Below are 24051 nucleotides of genomic sequence, written 5' to 3' on the forward strand. Positions count from 1 at the left end.
AAACAGTATCGTCCAGTCCCTGTATTTCCTTAGAGACTGGTTTTCTCTTCTGCACCAGGACTACTACTTTCCTTCCCCTGCAAAGGGCACTGTATAAATCCTCCTTTTCTTCTTTTCCTGTTGGCAAGAGTTTCTGTGTTCACACCCTCTGCCTATGTCAGTCTGCATTTTTACAATATCCCCTTCTCATCCTTACTGTTTGGGAGATAAGTTACCCAAGGAAGAGGCAGAGGAGGGACAGGATTAAAGTGCTAAAAATTGTTAGTGGTTGCCCTCCATTGCATTGTTTGATTTATAAAACTATTATAGAACTGTTCCAAGAAGCACAAAAAAATTAAGTCACTCTCCCTCTGTAACACCCCTCTCCATCCCCAGTTTTACAACTTTGTTGCAATATCAATACAGTCCTGTCCCTGCCTACCTGGCTACAGTTTTGGAAAACAGCAGATGCTAAAGCTGTCACAGTGTATCCCCAAAGTAAAACAAATGCTATCAGATAGAGTTTAAAACTTCTGTGAACTCAGCTAGCCGTGATGTCTTTAATTTTATGAAATGAGTAATGACTGTTTAATCTGGTTTATCTAATGCAGAACTTCATTTACCGAACCAAAGATCACTCTGCAATTCATCAAGATTTCTTCAAGGTTTCTTTTCACAGAATACATCTGCTTCTACTTTTCACAATATTTTCTTTCAGATATCCTAAGTGGTTTGATACCTTCACAAAGAAGCATTCTAGAAGATTTTAAATAACTGAATATTTGACATAATCGGCATAGTTTCCAGATATTTGAAACAGAAGTCAAAACTTTGAAAAGGCAGCTCCCAAAGCTCTCTTCTTGGTCAGCACATATGGCAAAATGCTCTGGGCTACGCCACTTTCCTGCAAACAAAATATTGTGGCATACATCTGTACACTGAGTCTGAATCCGCTGTTGCTGATTGCTCACATGATCGTGCTCACATGTTCTTTCTAACAGGGTTTACAAACCCCACACAAAGAGGCTCCTTTTCTGGCACGTACTGGTATTGCAAAGAGAAGGAAAAAGTAAGATGCAATTTTTAATCTTTTAGGTTATGCTATTTCTAAGTGGGAATATATTCACAGCATGAAGAAGGTAGGCAGAGCTTTATAGAACCTAATGTTCTGAACTATAATTACCACTTTGTAAAATAAAGTTATTTCAAAGTAAGAGTTACATAGTTAAATCAAGGTAGGAAACACTATAATGTCCTGAGACATATTTGGGCAACAGAACCAGCGAAAGTCATAAAATGAGCAACTCAGCCTTGGTTTTCAAATACATTTTGTACATTTTATAGATATTATATGGAGAGTGACTTGAGTGATTTGAAGTTTTTTATCTGACTCATAGGTGGTTAATCTTTGATGATTATAGTAATATAGTACAATTAAATAGTAAAGCTGTATAGTCCATTGGATTCTGTGTACATATTTGTAGATATAAAACATGAAGTTATTAGTAATATAGCTCATTTTATCAAATTCTTCCGAAGTAGAAGCAACATTCACACAGGCACAGTTGAAACAGCCTCACAAAAGAAATTACATACCTGGTATTTCTACTTGAAGTAAAGAAAGGAGCTTCAAAATAAAAATAGGTATCCAACATAGTGCATCAGTAAATACAATGAAGAAAAAGCGTTTAGCAAGGATCATCTCTTTTTTAATATGATTCCGAATTTCAGTAGCCATAATAGCTGTTTGGTGAACACTGTAGAACATACTCCCGTAGGAAAACACAATGATGATAAAAGCTGCCAAGTTCACACCTGTTTAAAAGTTAAAATTAGTTATAATTTAACAGCATAATGGCAATTCTACATCACCTATTTGCAATCTAGGTAGTAAAGAAATATATTTTGTCTAAACTTTAGTCCCACAGAATGAGATGGCCAGAAAATTTGAGCCCTCACCTCAAGACTGAATTTTTACCTCCACTCAGGTATTTATTTCTGATCCAACCTCCATAGTTCTCCCCTGGTCTTACTATTGCTCTACTTTCCTAAAAATATCTATTAATTCAGGAACTTCATGGTCAATAATTTCTTTCTATTTTTCCATCCCTCCACGCATTTTATAATCTAATACATTAAACCTAATACCCCTAACACCCCTAATACATAGTCCTTAAGTTCTTGCTGAACATCTAGATCCAAGGAGGTGTGAACATCACAGCTATCTTATTTGTTTGAAAACTAGGTTCAATAGCAGCTCTCATCATATATAAAGAAGGAATGCAACTTACCTAAGAAAATGACAACAGAATAAATCTGACTTCCTGAACTTTCTGATTGTTCTGAGTGAAGAGGAAAACAGACGCCATTGGTGCCATAGTAGTTCCTGAAAAATTCCTTATTGCTCAGAGGGATAAAAGCAACAGCAAACCCAATTATCCAGATAAGAACCAAAATGGAAATTGTCCTGCATTTTCTGGGCTTCAAACACCTAAAAGGATAAACTATGCAGATGTATTTTTCCAAAGTCAGATATGTCAACAGTAAGACTGACACCTCTGTAGACAGAATAGCCAGCGATCCAACCAATTGACAGTGAATACTGTCCATCCACAATTGAGCGTGCTTGTTGTATTCTCCACGATATTTAAGATCAAAAGCTCCAATCACAAATAAATATATTCCCATCAGACAGTCAGCACCTGTGGGCACAGTGCTTAACATCATTATTTACACATCTGAATTTCCCATTCTCTCTGTATATGTATATTGGAAAACAGACATTCACACATATATATATATATATATACGAGTACATATTTACAAATCAGCTAATAGATATAACAATCCACATTACAGTTGGAATGCTATTATGAATTACAATTAAGGAAGTATAATTAACTTTAATTAATATATTTTTTAAACTTTTTTTTTTAGTTTTCATTTGGACTGACAGTCTTTGTTTCATACTTGTTTCCAGCCTGTTTTTTTTAAGCTCAGGTAAAATTAGTTTGCAAGTAGAAAAAGATATGGCTTCATTTTCAGAAATATTCTTACAACCCTTTTTTATTAGGTCTTACTTCTTTAGATATTAACATTTGGCTTAAGGTTATTCTCTTTGAATATGCCATCTCTGCTGAATTCAAAGGTTAGTTTTGTCCATCTTATGCTAATTCAAAACTCATGTGGGTAGTTTTCTAACCCTAGTAAGGGAAGATGGCCTGTCAACACAGAAATGAAGACTTCTTAGGTATTTTGCCTAAAAATTTTGCATACTATTCAGATTGTTCCTATGGAAACAATGAAGTTTCAAAATCACTGACATTTAGAAATGTTGCAATCATTTGCTGACATTTGACAACTACCTTTCAAAATGCATCTAATTGCATTTGTGAAATACTTACAGACCCTCCTGTATAGAGAGAGGGTACTCAAGGCTGTAGTGACTGTACTGCCAAATAATTAATCCATAAACTTGTCTTGCTTTTAGAAGTAAAATAAAAAAATCCGAATTCCTAATACTGGGGATCTGGGAGAGATTAATTTTCTCTGTTTGCATAAGTAACCTTTTGCTCATGCATTGTTACTCAGAAATGAATAGTAAAACACAGATTTTTGGACCTTTGACAACGTTGGAAATCTATTTCTTCATGCTGAAGGAAGTGGAAATTCGAGAGAATACTTGCAGCATGAAAACCAAACATGAAAGCTTTGGAATATATCAGCTGCCAAAGGCAGCATTTAATAAGACCTCCCGGTATAGCATTTTCACTTGCAACAGCATGAAAGTACAGTTAATTCAGTGTTGGAAATATGTCACTAGATTGTAATAACAAATATCACACATACTATGAGCAGACTAAAAACATATTCTTTTATGCATGGGGTACTCACAGCAAAGAGACATTATTGAGATGGCGTGCAGCTTATTCTCTGATCTGATGTAAGGTCTCATGCAGATAACAAAAATATTTCCAAAGCAGGTGATGGCAGATACAACCCAGACAAACACTCTCTGTATGATGCTAGCTAAAAGATTCTCGAGGGAGGAAATCCCATCAGTGTTGGGCTTACAGCTGCGCACATGAGGGGCATATCCACAGTACTGGAATTTCTTAAAATATCTGGTTGTGAGAAACATATAAGAGATGGTTCTAGTTTGGTTATCAGAAAACCCTCTAGTAACTACTAAGAAAACATATTCTGAAAGAAGAAAAATTAATCAAAATCTGCCAAAATTTGACAACTGCTCACATGCTGCTTTTCATACATGCTGTTTTTCATATACCTGCTTTCAATTATCCAGTATTCTTTAATTATAAAATTCAGACCAAGGAAAGCAAATTAGAATAATCTGCTTACATGTGGGAAAGGTTTCTCAGGGGTCTGAACATTCTTCTCTGGATGTTTGCAATTTCAATGCCCTCCAAACTGCTGTAAAAAATATATTCTCATTAAAAGGCCATAGAAAATCAGTAGTAAAAGAACAAACCTTATGAGCATTTAATTGTGATTAAATGATGATTATAGGAAACTAGAGGTAAACTTTAATTTCATTTTATCTGTCACCCCTTTGAAACTTGACCAGAAAATCCACATAAAATCTCAAGGGGAATAAAATAAATTGCAGTTAATTCTAATAAACTCACTGTTCTTACAGAGTCATGAAGAAAACTCTTAGTGCTCTCAGCCATTAAAATCTCTGAATCTCTAATTAACAGGTTGCTCTTCCAAAGTACTATTCTACTGATGTTCTTTTACCATCTCTGGGGAAATAATAATTTCTTCTAGTACTAATATTTTAGATACTCTTCTGTCTTTTATCCCAGGGAGTGCTTTACTAGACAAACAAACCTCTGCAGGAACTCAGCCTTCATTATGTCAAGAACAGTAGGAACCTGGGACACAGACCACAGCATGTAAGGGAAAAAGCTGGCTTTCTTGTGGCACAGAGGCGGGATTCCTCTTAATATTTTTATATATATTGAAAGCAGCAATATTGTTTCCCCTGTAGTCTTAGATCAGTAAAGTTCATCTCTGTAAGTTATTCTTTTAGAACTTCAGTTTCTGTATTTTTCCAGTGCATCCTCTTCACTGTGTTAGATGGTGCAAGTGCTGTGTTGGTGCACCTATAAAAACTTTCCCTGAACTCTTCAGAAAGATTTGTATAAGTCCCAACTTTCTCTGACATAGGAGCTGAATCATACTTAACCACAGTTCTTCTCATGGTGTTAGCAGTAGATTCTGTAAAAATGGAATTGTGTCCCCAAACTTGTACATATGTGAAATTCCTTTATCATTCCAATCTTTACATATCCTAACAGTAGCAACCCATAGTGTTAATAGTCCCAACTGGACCTTGCATGATCCTTAAGCCCCAGGAACAAATTGTACAATGTCAAATGAGGGTTGTGTTACTCTAAGTTCTGTAATAGCTGAAAAGACAATGTTATTCTCTAAGCTGAATTTATGGTCTCTTTTTGCTGGAAAAATTTCCATTATGAAACTGGTATTTTCAGGAAGAAAAACTTGAGTATTGCTAGTAGTTTTCCAGGCTTAAATTACTGAGGATCATAAACATAACCAGAAAATATATAAAGGGCAATTTCTTACAAAACATATTCTAGATGATCTTCTTCCAAGAGATGTGCATAACCACAAAGAAAATATAGCTAAAATATAAAGACTTGATACTTACAGGGATTTGAGTTTAATTAGAAAATCAAACTGGTCTATTTGTACTTTCTTGATAGGGTTGTAAGAAAGGTTCCTGTAAATACAACATAAGTAACTTTGGCAATCTTCCTTACTGCTTGTTCTAAAAATAAATAACCCACTTGCTTTTCTAGTCCTGTAAGAAGGACTTGTACCCTTGGCAGTTGCAACTGCAAAGGGTAAGAATCATTTAGCATAATTTAGGTTCCTAAGCCGGTGGAAAAAGTAGTCGGATGCTTCACAAGCATGCTATTGCCATGTACACACACACACACACACACACACACACACACACACACACACAGAACTTCCTTCCCCAACCTGATGCCTAAAGGTTTTGACTAAACTTTACAGACTTGTCTTTCAGGTAAAGGAACCTATCTGAATTGCATGCACTTAGAAATAAATTACAATTGATTTTGCATGTGAGTTCAAGAGACAGGGAGAGAATGCAAAAATAGGCATTAATGTTATACACTGTCGCTCTGTGCAAGAATGTTTCTAGGTATATCCTCTTTTACTTCTCCCTATAACTTTTCTTTATGTTTTCATCTTAATATTATAATTAAAATGTGCAAACTCAATAAATGCAACTGTACACACTTGGTTGCCCCAGTGTACAGTGATGGATCCCAGGGATGCTGGAAAATCTCAAAAATGAGTGATACTTCTTATTTGTGAGTACTGCCTCCTCTTCTTCAGAGATCTTCAGTGTTGCGACTAGTGCCTCTTTCAGATTATACAAGAAAGACTGGGACTTTCCAGCAGAGGCATCTGAGAATTTGCCTAAATACGTGTCAGAGGAAAAACAGAAACTGTCTTTCTGGTTTTATAATAACTTATGTTTTTTTTTTTTTTTAATTCTATCATGACAACAAAGTAGTTGCAATCAAGGCATCTTTATGATTCTCTTATGTGTTTATGATCTATTTTTGAGGCAAATCTTGCTATTACGCTAAATATTCCAATAAAATTATTAATTTCTTATGGTATAGCTAGCATAGATCATTTTATATATATTAATAAGGTCTAGAAAAAGGTAGAATTAGAACTTGCTATCTTTTGGTACGTGAAAATGCACACCTTTTACATCTATGCACATCTAATGCACATCTATTCTGGACAAAAGGTTATATAGAATTATTTTTGGGATAAGTGTATTTTAGGTAGAGCTTAAATGATACATACAAACAAATGTGCTCTTCTCTTTCTTAGGACACATGACTAAAAGTATCAAATGAGAAATATACAGTTATATATAATAATAACCAAGAATCCTTACAGTTGTGAAAGCTCCTTTAGATCCTTAAATATATATGGAGGAAGTGATTCAATCTTGTTGCTAGCCAAATCTCTGCAGAAACAGGAAGGATACAGTAAACTCTTACTAGGCTCAATAATTTTACTAAATGGTTTTGCAATTTCAATACACACAATTCTCTTTTGTCTGCTAAAAGGATATTATTTATTCTATATGTTACCAGAAACTTGGACTAAAAAAAAGAATGCTATTAAAACAAGGCGGGAAGCTAAATCCATCAGATCTCTCTCTGTCTTATTAGTCCAGATGTACCATTAGATACACAACTTCTGGTTATTTTGTTTCTGTCAAAAAGAAAGCAAAATACCTTTAATTTTTGAATTAATTAAACATTGTTTCATGATGGGATTTCTTTCACATGGGCTAAACAGCACATCTGTACCTTAGTTTTTGTCTCTATTTCACGTTATTTTTACCAAACTTAAATCCCAATAGCAGAGGATTAAGGATCTCAGTCCAACTGAAGCTGGCAAACTGGTCTAAAAGACACTGAAGGCACACATACATTAGACTGGGGTGATGCAACATGAATTTTACTCTGTCCAGGGAACATAATGATCTTGTGAGCAAAAGCTCCAATATTATTGGTACAGACTATGCATTTTGTTGACTATTTCTTCCCTATACAATACATATTAAAAAACCATAAGGAAGGATGACATCTCCAGAGCATGTTATATGAAATAGAATTTATGATGAATGATATTTTCAATCTAAATTACAAAACTTTGTGACTTGTACAAACAAGAGAAGAAATCTACTCACAATTCATCTAACATCTGGAGAGAAGAAAAGCTGTTTTCATTTAGGGAGCTGATTTTATTTCGTCTCATCACCCTGAAAGAATAAAACAAACTTACATTGTTCCTTCTTGATATCTATTTGGTTTTGGAGAAGAGGTTTTATAAACGTTTAAAATGTTCTCTTTTCTGCATCTTCAATTTTAATTTGCCCAATTCAGTTAACAAGATAATTTCATCTGGAAGCTTGCCATTTTGTCATTTGGTAAGTAACTCTTTTTGCCTATACATCCTATAAATGCATGTACTTCTGTGTGTGTATATACATACATACATACACACCCATGCGAAGCTGGTGTAAACTGACTGAGGTCAGGGGGAACACTGAGTCGACTGGAAGGATTGTGACTTAATTGCATCTCAGACACAGGCACGTGGTTGTGCAATTTTTCATTTACTCTTATTTCGTCTGCCACTGAACTTGCTCCTTAAATGAACAACTAGGATTTTAAAAACAAGGAGTAATCCAAGAACATGGGTACTGCACAAGAGGTAAAAATTGAAAGTGACAGATACCACGGAGACTACTAATCTCTCAAAAAGTGGAAGGGGATTGTCTGAATATGGTTACATCATCACTGAAGAAACTTGGAGGAAAATTCTAGAATTGGTGAGCCAGCCAACCTACTAGTCAATCAAACTCTTTAAAATGAAGCAAAAAGCTATGCACTTTGTACGTGTTCTGCTTTTCATTATGAGATTTTTGCCTCCAAGAGAAAAGTTATGATGAAAATTTCTAAACCTGAGTATCAGCCAAAATCAGTCAAGTTTAGTTGCACATTTCACTGCTGAACTTTGCTATAAATGTAAACAGTGATTAATTCCCTGTGGAGGTAATTTCAAACCAAACACTTTAATTTAATATCCTCAAAAGATAAATAACCATGATTCTCAGGAAATTTTTATATTAGCTGTAATGAATCACTTGACTGTTCAGCACAGGCGTATCTCGCTCTGGCTAGCCAGCATATCCTATTACTTACAATACAGTTAGAGTGCTGCAGGACATGAAAGTGGCATTTCTCACATGATGGATATGGTTCCCTTCAAGGTCTCTAGAATATAAAGAAAACCCCATTAATCATTGAAAATAAATCCAGGCAATTATTCTAAGGTAATTAAAGAAAAATACTACCAGAACTTCATGACTTCACAGAAGAAAGTGGGAGCCATACGTGTAATACTTCTGAACACTTAACTGATGACTTCAGGTCATCAACCCTGCAGTGACCCAGCAGGCACTCAGCAAGATCCAGTGCCCCATTAGAAAAGGTGCTGTGGAAATACCATACAAAGACAACAAAATAATATTATTCTAGTGAAATAAGGTATACTTACAGCCAGTTTAGTCTTGGCATATACTGGCACAGAGGTTTATCAGGCAAACGAGCAAGAGAATTATTCATCATTTCTCTGGAAAAAAAAGAGGAATAGTATAGTTAGTTATATTTGCCCCAAGTTACATTATAGAAAAAATTTGATGTCTCTTCTGTCTTTACTTTTGAAAAAAAAAAAAAAAAGAAAGAAGTCTTGATTTATTTCTTATAGTTTTGACAAAATAGTACTATTTTCTTAAACTTCCAGATATTTTCCCCGTGGCATTCCATTGAGCAGTATTTTATCCTTAACTTGTTAATTAGCAGGTAAAGACATTCATTTCTCTGATACTGCAATAAAACATAGCAAGCCAACACAATGTGCAGTTGAGCAATGGTGGGTCATAGACAGTGAGCTGGGCTGCTGCAAGGGTCAGGGACTATGGGACACAATCCTCCTGCACCATGGCTCTGGAGGATAACTGGAAGTGCACATCTGCTGCAGCTGCCTCGTCCTTGTCCTCTCAGTGATGCCTTTTACCGTTTTATCCACCCATCTCTCCTAGTCTTTTCCAGTCCTACTCCAGCACATTTTGCCCAGGGTAAGAAAAAGCTGCAGGTGTGCTGCCAGCACTCTGTGGTGAGCAAGCACAGTCATTATAAAAAGCTTGTTAGATGTATGTGCCCTTTCTATTATGTTCTTTCAAATAACTTTTTTGTATCTTATTTCATACTTACAGAAGAATAAGTGATTTGAGTCCATAAAATGTTAATGGATAGATCCGATTTATCCTATTATTTTCAATTATCCTATAAATTACAGCAAAGCATGTATCAGATTGATAATTGACTTGAGTATTAAATTGAACAGATAATAAAAAGTAAAATACTTTATAGTGGATTTTGTTAAATATTCAGTCACACTACTTAAAAAAATTACCACACTACTCCTTAAAAGGTTAAGGCATTAATTGAATTAATTTCGTTTCAGAAAAATTTAATTAAGAAAAATTAATTCTGAGAAAGTAATTACTTTCAACTTAGAAAAAGTGTTTTCCTTTGTGTTTTTTAAATTCTTTGATCAAGATACTTTGAATGGATTCTCTGTGAAAACAAAACAGCACAACACAGTAGTGTTCTGTGGTGATCCAACGGTTCAAAAAATGTGAAAGAAGGTTAGACATACTATTTGCTTATTTTTAATGAGTATTCTTAGTCAAAACCTGTCCAAAAAGCAGTAATAAACCAATATTTCAGATTATGACATTCATTTTGCCTGCACATTTCAAGCATTATTCACAGGAAAAGATCTGTAAAAAAATTATCATTCTACTGTTTTATGGTATCTGAGTTATTCAGTTAATTAATTTGAAACACGTAATTGCTAATAGACATTATTTACTATTGTATATGTGCATTTTTACCTTGCACAATATAACAAGACTTCCTCAGTTATTATTTAGTAAAAAGTACTGCTATGCACAAAAATGAAAGGTGCCTAAATATTTCTGTCTTTAACTAATTATTTATTGAATAAATAAACATACAAATAAGAAAGCAACATACAGCCATTCAAGTCTGTGGAGGTCCGCAAAGACGAAAGGCTCCAGACTAGTTATCTTGTTGTTACTCAGGTATCTAAAGCAGGATCAACCAAAGATCAATAAATGGAATTATTAGTTAGCAGTAGATGTATGAAAATGAGTTTCAATGTTATTTTTTCCTTGATAGTTTATCAGAAAACTGCTGCATTTTTCATAATTCTAATTTTTGAGTATGGTAATTTTCATGCCATTGTTTGACCACAAGACTCTCTCTAGTTAGGACTTTAAAAGCAATTTCCTTATCAATAAGAAAGTACAGCCAGCTAATTATTTTCACTGTGTCATATTTTAGGCCCTTCCCTGTTTCCTTCTGTGGAGTGATTTGTTCCATGAATGTTAGCAGGACCTGTTCAGCTTTTGATAAGGATATTACTCATAAATGTAGATGCAGAATAATGGAAAAAGAAAGGCTGAAAAAGAAGGGGAAGGGGTACTATAAATGGTCTGGGAAGACAATAACAGCAGCTATAATAACAGATAATCAACTGCATTCATGTGATGGAAAAAAAATAAGAGATACAATTAAAAAAACTTTTCTTCTTAAAAAATATTGCAGAAAAAATCTTAAGCAATGCAATTTATGTGTTGTCTCATCTCTTAAAAGCATCTCTTAGAAGCTGGAAGCACCTTTTAAAAAGCTGCTGCAAAATAAAGAAAAAAGTGTTCCTTTCATCACCTATACTGGTTACTCTGAATTGCTTCTGTAGACCAAAATAACATCATTAAAGAGTTTTCATCCATCACAAGGTCTCGCTTTCATTTTACTTCTTTTTCATTCTCTTTGAATTTCTGCAGGGTAACTACCATACTATCTCCCACTTCCATTTTGAGGATATGGGGAATAGGAGTGAAGTATGGAGCCAACTTGCATTTTCAAAGTGTCCTGCACAGATAACTGTCCTTCACATATAATTCTTAATCTGTCTTTGCTTTCTCAGTCCAATTGTTGAGCTAAAGATTTGGACCATTTTGCACCTTCATAATATGGAATGAAATAGAGAGAGACATCCATAGCGACTCTCAGAGCTCGGACTGCTGGTTTTTACTTCAATAATCTAAAAGCGATACTTACAGTTTTGTCAAATTGTATAATCCTTTGAAAGCACGTTCAGATACAGCTCTGATTTTATTATTCTGAAGATAACTAAGAAGATAGAAACCCAACAATTAATTCTCTAAACAAACAAAGTGAAAGCAAACACAAGTAAATAATTAAAATCTATCAGCTAAACTGAATATACATTTTATGCTTTAAAATAAGCTTTCAAACTTGTTATACCTTGAATTTGACAATAACCACTTCACAGGTATAGCTGCAAAGACTGCAAAGGTGTTTTTAAAGAAATACACACAAAGAGCAGAATTACAAAGTTCATTCAAAGGGATGCTTGCTTTGCCTGAGATGAACGATGAAGTGGTTGTTTGCAACCTCCTTGATTAGGTCCTAAACTTGCAGTGCTCACCTGCGTGACCTGATCTTTGTGTTTAGCCAGATCTCTGCTACAACCAAAATTTTGCACAGAAAACGTCAGTTTAAAACAATTTTTGAATTTTCCATTTGTAATATCAGAGATGTCTCAAAATGCTGCATTTTTAAGATAATATAATGAAAATGTAAAGCAAATCTTACTAGTCTTCTGTAAACTAAATATACTAATTTTTAAAATTCTGATTTAGCTATTTGATGAAGCTATTTTGATGAAAAAATGAAAATAATATCAGCTGCAAATATTAAACAATTTTCAAATAATTATAATAAGTATATAATAGAATAAGTATTATATTGCAAATATTTAAAAAAATTCAAAAAATTTGAAAGCATTATATTGTTATTCTCTAAGTAATCTTTAAATATAAGTTCTTTCAATTAAGTTACAGTTAATAAAGCATCCAGATGCATTCCTGTTAAAGCAAGAAGAAATCTGACATTGGGCTTCTGTCAAACACTGTTCAAGACCTTTTGGAAAATGTAAATCATTCATATCAGAAGGGCGTGAAGTCAATATTAGAAGCAAATGTTTTGTACTGATAGATATGGATGTGTTGTGTTTCCTATAATGAAAATGTACCTTTCAAGACTGTAAGTTCATAATGATGCTTAACTTTCAGAACACAAGATGGTGCTGCAGTACAGCACAGCACAGTTCCCATAAAAGAGAGCTTTAAACTGGTAACACAGGAGCCCTGCTCTAGACTTTTGCATTTAATTAATTTCACTAATTCTAGATCAAGAGAAATTATTGAAGTCTATGATTTTTGAACAAGATAAATGTTACGCATTGTAAAATATTACACAGTATTATTCTGCCATAACAATTTGACTAGTTGGGGCATTATCGAGTTGGTACCAGACATAATTAGAAGTAAAACCATTTGCCACCTGAGTGAGCTTCCCACAACAGTGGGAATTTTGAGTTTCCAAACTTTTGTTTTGCAGAATAAATGGATTGACTTACTTTAGTTTACTTTTGCATATACTGTTCATTATAAATGTAACTTACTTCAGACACTGTGAAAGTTTAGCATTTTTTTTGTATAAAGCAGTCAATATAAAAACATTAAATACACAGAAATTATGGTTTTGAAAAAAGACAGATGTCAAATGAAGATACTTGAGCCAAACAGGCTACACATGATGTATTGAAGGGTGAGATTAACCAGAATTTTGTTACTTAGATGTTAAGCTCTGTGTGTGTGTATATATGGGAGAAAGAGAGGATGAATGGTTAAGGCACTATATAGATATTTTAAGTTTAAACACTTCCTTACAGATTTTTAAGATCTTGATATTTCTTGAAAACATCAGCAGAAAGTTTTCTTAGCAGATTCCTCTGAAGAGACCTGTAGGAATGAATGCACACAATAAAACTACTGTCCCAGCTTCCTACAGTGATGCTACTTTTGTTATTCAACAAGAGCAGCTCTTACACTGCTAAATAATGAAAGCAACATGAAACCACCTGAACATGCTACTTCTGTTTGTCTGAATAGTAAGATAAATGCTTTATAATAATAAAGAAAATCTTCCATGTCCCCAGAAAACTGGCAATATAATAGTTAAATCTAAGAATTTAAGACTACAGATTTATTTCAAGTATCAAATGCATATAGAGCTTATTTCCCAGTTCACGTGTCACTATGTCCCTGTCTCCTCTGGGGATACTCAAGTGTCCTGGCAAAACCAAAATTCCTTCAGGGCATGGTTGGATTAGAAGAGAATCTAGCCTGAAAGGCAGCTGGACCAACTCAACAAGGAGAACGTCAGCCACGTGCGAGCACAGCCTGGTACTATTCGGAAGGATCTGTACCCTTGCTCTACAAGGCAGATCCTCAGCTCAGGACACCTGATGCTGCACTCTGCTCACCACACATAAAACTGCCTCTCAAACAGTGATATGCAAACCAAGTGCACATCAACCATTTTCTCATCTCTTAAAAGAGTTTGGCTTATACATACATATCTGCATGATGACTCAGCCCACATTAAACCCTTTTAAATAACAGCATATTCAGACACATAAACTGAGAACTAAAAAGATTTGCTCAAGCAGGTAGCTACACTGATTTAATTCCTGACTATTGACAGAAATATAGACTAGGAATATTGGCAGGATCATAGTACGATAAAAAGGTTCTAAGCACTGTGTCTTTAAAGGAAACATTTCTTCCGTAGATTTCTTAAGATTTCCTCAAACACATGCTAGCTCAAGTCACTCTTACAAAAATGAAATGATCACTTCACACAGAGTTTTTTAGTTTCTTTTCTCTCCTTTTATGTAGGGAAAATCTCTACTTAATACATTAAAGTACTTGTCAGCAGGAAGACACGGTGCTTTCCAAGCACCAGCTGAGACAACTGATCATAATTATAAGGTGGTAGTTGTGAAAAGGTTTCAAAATTGATAATCAAACCTGAACAGAGCAAGAGACCACTTTACTTCTTTGCTTACATTATGGTTATGTTTGAAGAGACTGATGGGACAGCTCGTAAATTGGCAGCATCACAGAAGATTTCCAGCCCTTGGCAGGTACACTCTGATGGCACATCACCAGCCACTGCATGAGAACGAGAATGTGGTTGTGGCAAAAGGTGGGGTGTGAAGAAAAGAAATGTGGTGTAAAAGAACGATGAGCACAAAGACAGACGAGGCAGGCTCTGTTACACAGAAATTAAGGCACATGTTTTTACTTAATTGATTTAGACCTGGTAGGAACCTAACAATAAATATAAAGGAACACAAAAAATTATTTTACCTCTTGACCTCTGTGAAAGAGCTTTTAAAAGCTCTTGAGCCTTAGGTCCGTTATACAGGAATCTGGCATGGATTTTTTGCAGCTATTATTTAGATTATTCGGTCCTCTTATTTTACTAGAATGAGCACAATTCTGTCTGGGTGAAAATGGGTTGAAAATGGGTCAGGAAGTCTTTACTCCCTTTCAGCCCAACTCTGCATTTTAAATTAGTGCTCACAGTAGGCAGTAGAATCAAAAAGCCTGTACAAAGGCCAGCATAAGTGGAGCAGGTTTGCAAGTTTCATTTGATGTATAAAGAATTGAACTGAGGGGAATGTTGCCTTCATTTCACTCTGAAATATGTGTGAAATATATGTCTTTCCAGCAGTATCAACATATTCAAATAAACATTTATATTATCGTCCTAATTGGAATATGTTAATTGACATATGTTTGACACTTCTCTTGCAGAAAATGAATCATCTGTAATGGAACTGAAATTAACTTCAAATTAGCATTTGTTTATCTGAGACATTAATTCTGTTTTACTATAAATGAAACTGCACTATCTTCCTCTTCCTGAGAAACATATATTTGCTGTGTATTTTTCTCTAGGAATCATAATTAATAATAAATCAAATAATATCTGTCTTTACTTACAGCACTCAGGTGTCTTTTTCTGAAATGCATACAGAGATTTCAGTTTGTTGTACTTGTCCTTTGTATAATGTTTATCAAACTGCAGAGACCATCCATTGTTGTCTTCTAATAAAAAAAACCCCAAACCACAACAAAAACAGACCAGAAATAAAAGACATTAAAATACAAATAGAAGGTAGAAATGTTTTCACTTAATTTAGTTGCATCAAGTTTTATCTAAATAATATGAGGTTTTTTTTCCCAGAGCATTTCACAGACCATTAGATAACCTTATCTTATAGAGCTGCCTAATCACACATTGCTATGGAGATTATAAGCTGCATAGCAGGAACAATTTATTATGCCTTTAACAACATTTTCTGTGACAGTCACACTGAAAAAACTATGATCTTCACATTAGAAATTTTTCTTTACATAGGAGTCTAAAGATGAGAGGCAACCACATTTTCCTACATCCTTAAATGTGCGGGTTTGTCACTTTGTCCATGCAAACTGAAATGATTACTTTGACTGACTCATTCTTTCAAAGAGCCATCTTGCACTATCACAGCCTATAATTTCTTTTCTGAAGATCTAGATGAAGGCCGAAGGAGCACTGCTTTTCAAGAGAAGCGGGGACTTGGTGTAATGTATTCAAGTCGATGTGTTTAAGTTAAACTTAATAGGTGTCTGACACAAAGCCTGATTCCATATTACCAGTTTGGTCACTGTGCATAACTATACTGGAAATTAGTAGTTTACGGCTAAAAAAGCAAAAACTGAAGAGCAAAACTTTCAGCTCCTTCCAACAAATGGACATTTCAAGGTACAGTGGTGTGGGAAATAACTTCAGATCTGTTAGGTATTCGTTTCTTGGAAGTCTATTGTGTATGGGAGATCTGTAAACTAACTGATCAGGTAACCACTTCCAAAACAGAGAGGAAAGGGAAGTGTAATTTGCCATTAAAAGGTGTGACCGGATTTTAGTTTTATCAATTTGAGTCTGACTTTTCTTTACCTTTGACACACCCTTTTAGCATCTCATGAACAAGCACAGTAGCAGAAATTCTCCTAATGCATTTTGAACTAAGGGAAAAGTATTGGTAAACCTGCAGAAACACTACTGCCTCCTATTTTAAATCCTTAGAAGCAGCTTAGTTTTAGGACTGCCTGCAACACGGAATTTGTCATTGGTGAAGCAATGAGAACAGATCCTTTGCCAAGTGGAGAGTGCCTTATAAACCTACTGCCCTGTAGATGGGACCATAATGACGTTTCCTTTATCACTATTCATGAATATTTAGCTGGAGCGTATCCATTGACTTTCATTTGTATGACTGCACCTGGCAATTGGGACCTGAAAAAACTAGTGAGAATACAGCATATGTAGAGAAGGTAAGACTTAAGAAGAAAGAAATTTTTCACTGAGTGTTTTTAAAAAGAATTTTGTAAAGGAGGTTTAAAAATGAGATTATTCTTGAAGTGTTATTCATACTAAATAAATGTTTTGTAGTTTTGTAGGAATATAACCTCAAAATACTTTTGGATTTTCTAAATCACAATTATGTTCATAGAAAGTTTTGGACAACTAACCACTTATCTACCCATTCTAAACATATAGTTAAGAGCCATAAATTCTAATACACCTGTAAGCCAATGAACATATAAAGTATAATTTTTCTGCATTCTGACACTAAAGAGTGGATATGCAAGATTTTATTCCACCTTTCTGTACTTTTAAAATTCTTTGCCATGTGACAAAGCATGTACAGGAGGTGACATTACTACACTTCACATCTGCAGAGAAAATGAGCAGGGCCTCCCACACTCATGGGAATGATGGAGCAGCTCGCTGCAAAGGGAAGGTTCAACAGCATTTCTGAGGAAATGGAGAGGCAGCTGTGTATTTTTGGGTGGCCATAAAAAAGAAGGGGAAAAAATCACAGTGAAGATGGATTATTTTGTACTGGAATTATTCCCAGTAGTTAGGAGTTTCTAGTCAGTTCATTTCAAATAATGACTTTTCTCATGGCATTGATTTTCTTGCCTTTTACTAGAAATACAAAGGCATACCTAATCTAACAAGTTGTTAAAGGTTTTTTGACCTGCCAAATATATGCTTTGGGCCAAGTTTTATGCCCAGGCTTGGGGCAGTCTTTATTTTATACAAATTATTTTTTTCAAATCCCGGAAGAATGTATCGTGCAAGTAACTATATTTAGTACAACTATTTGGTGAAGCACTCAAAGGCAGAATTGTAAATCACTTCATGATTGTTTAGAGTTTATATGGAAGGTTTGTGACCTGTTTACCTCTTTTGAGGCAAGGTTCTCCAAACACTTTAAGAAATGACTGGTAATAGTACTGGTCTTGAAATCCCAAATCTATCATTAAGAGAGTACAGCTCAGACGAGAAATTGCTTTTCCCCTGAGCCAGTTCTAAAATAGATTATGTTGGCTGTGCTTCTGTAAAAAAAGCCGAGAGATCTAGGAAAACAAGGCATCATCAAATCTTCTTTTGCATGGGATAAGTGAAATAAGTGCTGGTAAACTGCATTTATCTTACTACAAATTAGTACACTGTTTCTTGCTAAAAGTTACCAATTACTACTTCTGATGGGAATGAAAAAGAGCACGTTAATCCTGCCAAGCAACAAATTTGAGTAATCATTTCAGTGACAGATCCAAGAAAATACCATCTTTGCTCAATTAAAGACACACCTCTTACTTAATACGGAGCTTATGACCAGGATGTTATCTATATGACTTTCCCCTTCTCTTGGCCATGTCTTCGCTGGTTATTATGCAGAGAAATGCTATCGGTTAAATGCATTAAATACTCTAAAGAGACACTGTTGTGTCCCCCTTTGATTTTACCTTTGTTGGTGGTGGTCATAACCGTGGACGTATTCTTTCTGTCAGTTGTTCGAATAAGCTTTCTCTTGCTGTAAGAAATTACTTCAGGCTTTTCACAAAGATATCTTTTCATACAAGGAAAACCCGTGCACTCCAGACAAGAAGCATTTCCTTTAAAAATGTTTACAGATGAAGAAATATAATTGCCCTTTTCCACAGTGATGAGGCACAATGATATAGCCTGATAACTTACAGCAAGACCAAAACCACACAGAGATTTTAGCGAGTGTTGTGGTGCCTGGAGCATTCAGATCTCTGAAGGAATTTCATAGTCCCAGTTTAGATATCCAAGCAGAAAAGATTATAACTTAGAACTGGACACTTATCAGTCAATTCAAAGGCAATTTACCCCACACTCTACTGTGTGTCACTGCACTGATTGCCTCCTGTACCTTGAGGTTGAGTTGAAATGTAGTTTATCTGCTTATATATGACAGTGCAATCACAGTAAAACAGACAGGAAATAAATAAATTCAAATAAGATTTACAGTTCTCTGGACGAGCTAGATTACATACCTACAAAGTTTATTCTTGATTTTAAAAGAACTTCATTAAGCTAGTGCAACTTTTAAGAAAATGAGCAGGCTCAAATTTCCAAAAGATAAACATCTTCTCAATATTGCATCTTTATTCCCGGAAAACACATTCATAGTGGAGTTTTTTAGTTTTATAGCAACAATTTGATCTATATAAATTATTCTGATTTTTATTCAGTTTTTCTCCAAGTATTTTCAGATTTTAAAATAAATTGAAATAAGCTAATGGCATGAATACACCTATGAAACCTTTAGTTGCTTCAAAGTTCCCTTAGCAGTAAGCCACTACAGTGGAAACCAGGAGAGACTTAAGTCTAGTGAAATGTAAAAGTTCCTCTTAGTTATCAACAATATTTAAAGATCTCAATAGCAAAATTGATTTAAAGCCTCCAGAAGTTCAGCAAAGCAATTCCATTTGCTGATACTTGCACACCAGAGAAAACCTGATTATTTTAGTACCATAGGTAAGGTAATAGGTAATATACTGTGGATGAATGGCAATGGCAGCGAGAAAAATTTGGCCATACAAAAGAAAATTTCCATGTGAAGCTTGAAAATCCTATCTTTTGACAAGTATTTGCTACATTTTAAGTATACTATTGACTATCAAATGTTTATTTTATGCTTCACAAACAGAATTTATTATCTAGTGCTCAAAACTGAATAGTGCCTCATACATTCAAATCTCATATTTTAAGTAGGATGGGAAATAATGCCATGCCAGAAAATATGAGACCAACTATAAGATTATTCTTTATTAGTATTAAATTCAAATAAAAAGTTGTAAGGTCTCCTGCAATGTCCTGAGGCAGAAATGGGAAACTGAGACCCTCTGATATTCTCATCCCTTATGAGTAATCCTGTAATATTAAAACATATATCCTTTGTGTAGATGTTTTGAAACATAGAAATTTAGATTTTTGCTAAGGAAATCTAGAAGATGATTTAATGAATCTACAGAACTGCAATAATTATCTGTTAATCTATAGAGCTTCAAAGAAACACATATGAAAATATCATGAGATTATATAGAGTATTATTTTATGCTGTTAAATTTTTGTAGACCCTTTAAAAAAAGAGATGTAATATGTTGTAACTTATTATACAAGGCAAGCCCGGTGAGTGTGTGGCACACAGTAACAGATGAGGTCTTGTGCTTTTAGAGGAAAATAGGTGAGAGACTTCAAACAGCCGCTCCCTGCCCCAGTCCTTCTGCAAACCTTTGTGATTTTCAGCCTGTGACCTACTCAGAGCTTAATGAATCTCTGTAAGTGAACTTTACAACTGGGGAGCAGAATGCTGTCTTTTGTTCAGAGACCTCTTAGGCCTGAGAGCAACACAATGGTAAATACATTTAGCCAGTGAAGAACTCCTCCAGAGTCAGAAACAAATTAAATCTGCATGCCTGTTCTTGCTTCACTGGACTGGAAAAATGTGGCTATGACACTGTGATTAAAAAACAAATGCAGACACACTGCAACCATTGCCTAGCTGCCAAAAAACAGTTTTGCAGAACTATCAGCAAAATTGTCCAGAAGCCAAATTTTTAAACACTGAGGAAAGTTGTGCTCTCAAAATAGCTCAGGCTGCTTTGTTCCATTAACTGCTCTGCATAATTAAAGATGCTGCTTACGAAAAGAGATAAAATCAAACACTAATACCTGTCTTTTCAATTGCCCATTTTATTGTTGATAGTAAGTAAAGTGTATCACTCTCGAGGAGAAAAGACAACGCAGAAAGAATCGCGTCTTGTCGATATCACCTGGAGAGTCTTTCTGCTGTGCGTTCTGCAACCGGACTTGTCTATCTCGCATTGGCCTTTTTAGCCATCAGCGCGCTTGTAGCAAGCGTGGGTAGAGCCCCTCAAATCTTCGTTCGCGAAGCCTAGCCATGAGTAAGTAAAGTGTAGTCAAATGTATAACAGCAGTTGCTGTTTTTAGTGTCCCATTCACAGCAAACCAATCTGATTTGCAGAGGTGCAAGTGAATAGGTACAAAGTGTATGATTTTGGTCTTGAAATAAATAAGAATTCTGGTGTTTGCATTTTTTACAATTCTTATGTTAAAATACCTTTTATTCTAACTAGTGCTATTTGCACATAATCATTTCCTCCAGAGATTATTAGTAATAAATGAAGAACCTCTATTAACAATCAGTTTTGAGATGGAGCATAGCAGCTATTCAGTATGTGATATGACAGTAACCCTGATTTTATGCAAAACGTAAACCATATTTACTGAAATCTTCATTAAGTTTGAGCTAAAAAAAAATGAGACAATTATTTATGAAAGTTACATATCACAAACTACATGGGAAGAGACTGTATATTATATCTGCTCTTTCTGTGACAAGTTGAAGGAGATCACAGCCTAGTTTCTTCATATAAAGAAAAAAAATTAAAATCACTGCCCTTCCAAATAGTCTTTTCTAATTCTCTTTAGGAAGGCTGGTACATGAGTCACTAACACTGGTTTTTGGAAACATACAAGCTTTTCATTAGTTTCCTAATTAAGGGAAGTTATTATTCTTTGCTCACTGAAGACAGCGAGAGTCTCTCTATTGATTTTAGTGGTGTCAGCCCAGGCCAGTTCTCCTTAGGCTCACCTTTGCTCCATAAGATATGTTGTGGTCCAAACACCAGGTTTGGACCTGGTGGCTGGAGATTTTACATCAGTTATATTATTTGTGTTTAAATTAGAACAGAACACAATAAATCCAATAACTGTATAGATTTTGCCTGCATGTTTGTGTACTATCCAACCCCAATGGAAGTTAGTAAAAACTTCTAAATCTGAAAGCAGTGTTATTTATAAAGAAATGAGTACACTTGTACTTTAGATACAAGGTATTTTAAGAACGTGTAGGTACAGGATGATAACATGTAATTATATTAGTGACAGAGCAATAGGGATGTGACTTGAAGACACATCATAAAATATGCTTTTAAACTGGCCAGGTAGGGTGTAAAGTCCAGAGAAAAACCCAATACCTTCTGAGGTCTGATCATATCTCAATATTTCTCCCAAAATAAATTCAAGAGTTGATGGGTGGTTTTGAAACAAGAAACTTGAGCTAAGCTACTCTTCAATTTACGGGAAAGCTTCTTTCCATGAACTGGTATCACATTAAAGTTACAGCTAATTTACAGTTCCGATGACCAAATCATGCTGATGATCCAGCAGAATGTGTGGAATACTAGGAACAATACTGCAACAAAGATCACACAGGAAAAACAAATATTCAGTCTCTCAGTGGTTTAAAATTTAACTGCATTAAGAATTTTTGCAGCACTTTGTAATTAGCATGTTATGACTACAACATGGTAACTGACCCAATGTTGTATCCAGAAGAGATAATTACATAAAAGTTGTTAGACTGAGAATATTAGGCTTTTATCACTGCATATAATAGTAGGATAATTTTATTCAGGGAAAGTTGACCCTTATCTAGGACAAAAATTTGCTCATTCAGTCCTCTAAGTAGACAGCATATCAGAGAACTTAGAAAAAGAAAAAATAAAGTACAAGTTTTAAAATTTAAATACTTAATTAGGAGGAGATTAAAGAATTATTTTTTGTTTGTGTGTACTACTGTTGAGTCTAAAGCAACTCAGATAGTAGGTATTTTGAAAAAAACAAAAAAAACCCCATGGACGATTACTGGCAATGTTAGTTTACTTCTTTCCAAGTGCATGGAGTACGTTTATGTTACAATTTATCTTTTCATATGTTTTTTCAATTTTTCGCGTGTCAGAATTTGTTCATTTAAACAAACATGCACCTTGAGATAATAAAACGTAGGCTCAGTGAAAAGTTACATCAAAAATATTCTGTTTTTCATTAATCAACTGCTGTCTTAATCTACTGTTGTTAGTCTTAATTTTCTTTTATCACTAAGCATCACTGTCAAAGCAGAGAACCCAGAACACTTTTTTTTCCATGAATTTGTACTTGGGAATATGTACCTGGCACTTTTACTATGCCACTGGGCATCAAAGGGTTTGCCTAGAGATTGTTTAGACTACGTTAACAGTAACATTGCAGCTGTAATGTCTTTAATGTAAGAAATATTAGTTTCTTCTTTTAGGAACAAATCCCATGTCAACACTGCCATAGCATTAGGAGAGCAGAATTTGTGATTATGCCTAGTATTTATCCTTCCTGCTCACGTTTAAAAAAACCAGTGAAGTAAACAAATGTTCTAACCTCTCATCTATAAATGCCAAGTAGCTACGGAATCAAATCTTACTGCTGTAAACAAAAGGGAAAAGTTCTTAGAAAATTAGCCAGGAGCCATTAAGTTTGAAATCAAATGTAGTCTCAGTAGGACAAAACAGTATCAAACTTGCTCTGCTTTGCCGACTTGATCCTTAAACAAGCTTGGGCACAGAAGGATGCTGGAATTGCTATGTCTTTTTTTTCCCTGCACATTTTGAATTTTTTTTTGACAGAAACAAAACACCAGGTGAAGTGTGATACAGGCTAAACTGCTTCACAATGCCCTCAGCCTAATTAAGAACTCGATGCTTCTGCAAGGATGACCATGAAGGAGAACATCAGAGAAAAATTTACTGCCATGCTCAGGTCTAAAAAAGGAAATTCCTCAAAATCTTAAGCTTTATGACAATTTACAAAACTTTAAATAGATTATTTTTATTTAAAAATATTATTTTCATGGCAGATTTACAGAGGCACTCACTTCTACTTGATGGATTGTGTTTTCAAGTTAAAAAGATAAGATTGTATTTTCCATGCACATTTAGGGTTATCTAGTGATAGATGAAGCATAGCCTCTCATCACTGCAGACATGATAAATTGCTAGCTTCCGTCTCTTATTGCAGTTTACTACATTGCCTCTAGCTCTTCCCTGTTAGGATATCACACGCAGTATTTTATTGGTTTTGGGAACCAAACTAGGTGGCAAAGGCATATGAGTTTTCACTCTCCTGTAAAATATCAGCTATAATTCACCCCTTTAGAGAAGTGACAGAA

The 24051-nt window shown here is 34.8% G+C and overlaps 1 protein-coding gene across 1 annotated transcript in view; it reads right to left on the reverse strand.

Annotated features, from left to right (window-relative positions):
- The window catches only part of RXFP1 (relaxin family peptide receptor 1), a 49697-nt gene that overhangs the window by 1063 nt on the left and 24583 nt on the right, over window positions 1–24051 (reverse strand). Inside the window, exons 3-17 of the mRNA XM_027882859.1 lie at window positions 15629–15733; window positions 14686–14791; window positions 13505–13576; window positions 11808–11879; window positions 10698–10769; window positions 9870–9941; window positions 9154–9228; window positions 8799–8870; window positions 7781–7852; window positions 6977–7048; window positions 5678–5749; window positions 4342–4413; window positions 3874–4103; window positions 2271–2681; window positions 1576–1794 (exon numbers count right to left, since the gene is read on the reverse strand). Coding sequence (XP_027738660.1) covers window positions 1576–1794; window positions 2271–2681; window positions 3874–4103; window positions 4342–4413; window positions 5678–5749; window positions 6977–7048; window positions 7781–7852; window positions 8799–8870; window positions 9154–9228; window positions 9870–9941; window positions 10698–10769; window positions 11808–11879; window positions 13505–13576; window positions 14686–14791; window positions 15629–15733 — 1794 coding nt within the window. The remainder of the gene's footprint in view (window positions 1–1575; window positions 1795–2270; window positions 2682–3873; window positions 4104–4341; window positions 4414–5677; window positions 5750–6976; window positions 7049–7780; window positions 7853–8798; window positions 8871–9153; window positions 9229–9869; window positions 9942–10697; window positions 10770–11807; window positions 11880–13504; window positions 13577–14685; window positions 14792–15628; window positions 15734–24051) is intronic.

This window comes from Empidonax traillii, unplaced genomic scaffold (genome assembly GCF_003031625.1).
Source record: "Empidonax traillii isolate 1590-97213 ecotype Southwest subspecies unplaced genomic scaffold, ASM303162v1 scaffold112:size1231168, whole genome shotgun sequence".
Taxonomy (NCBI): domain Eukaryota; kingdom Metazoa; phylum Chordata; class Aves; order Passeriformes; family Tyrannidae; genus Empidonax; species Empidonax traillii.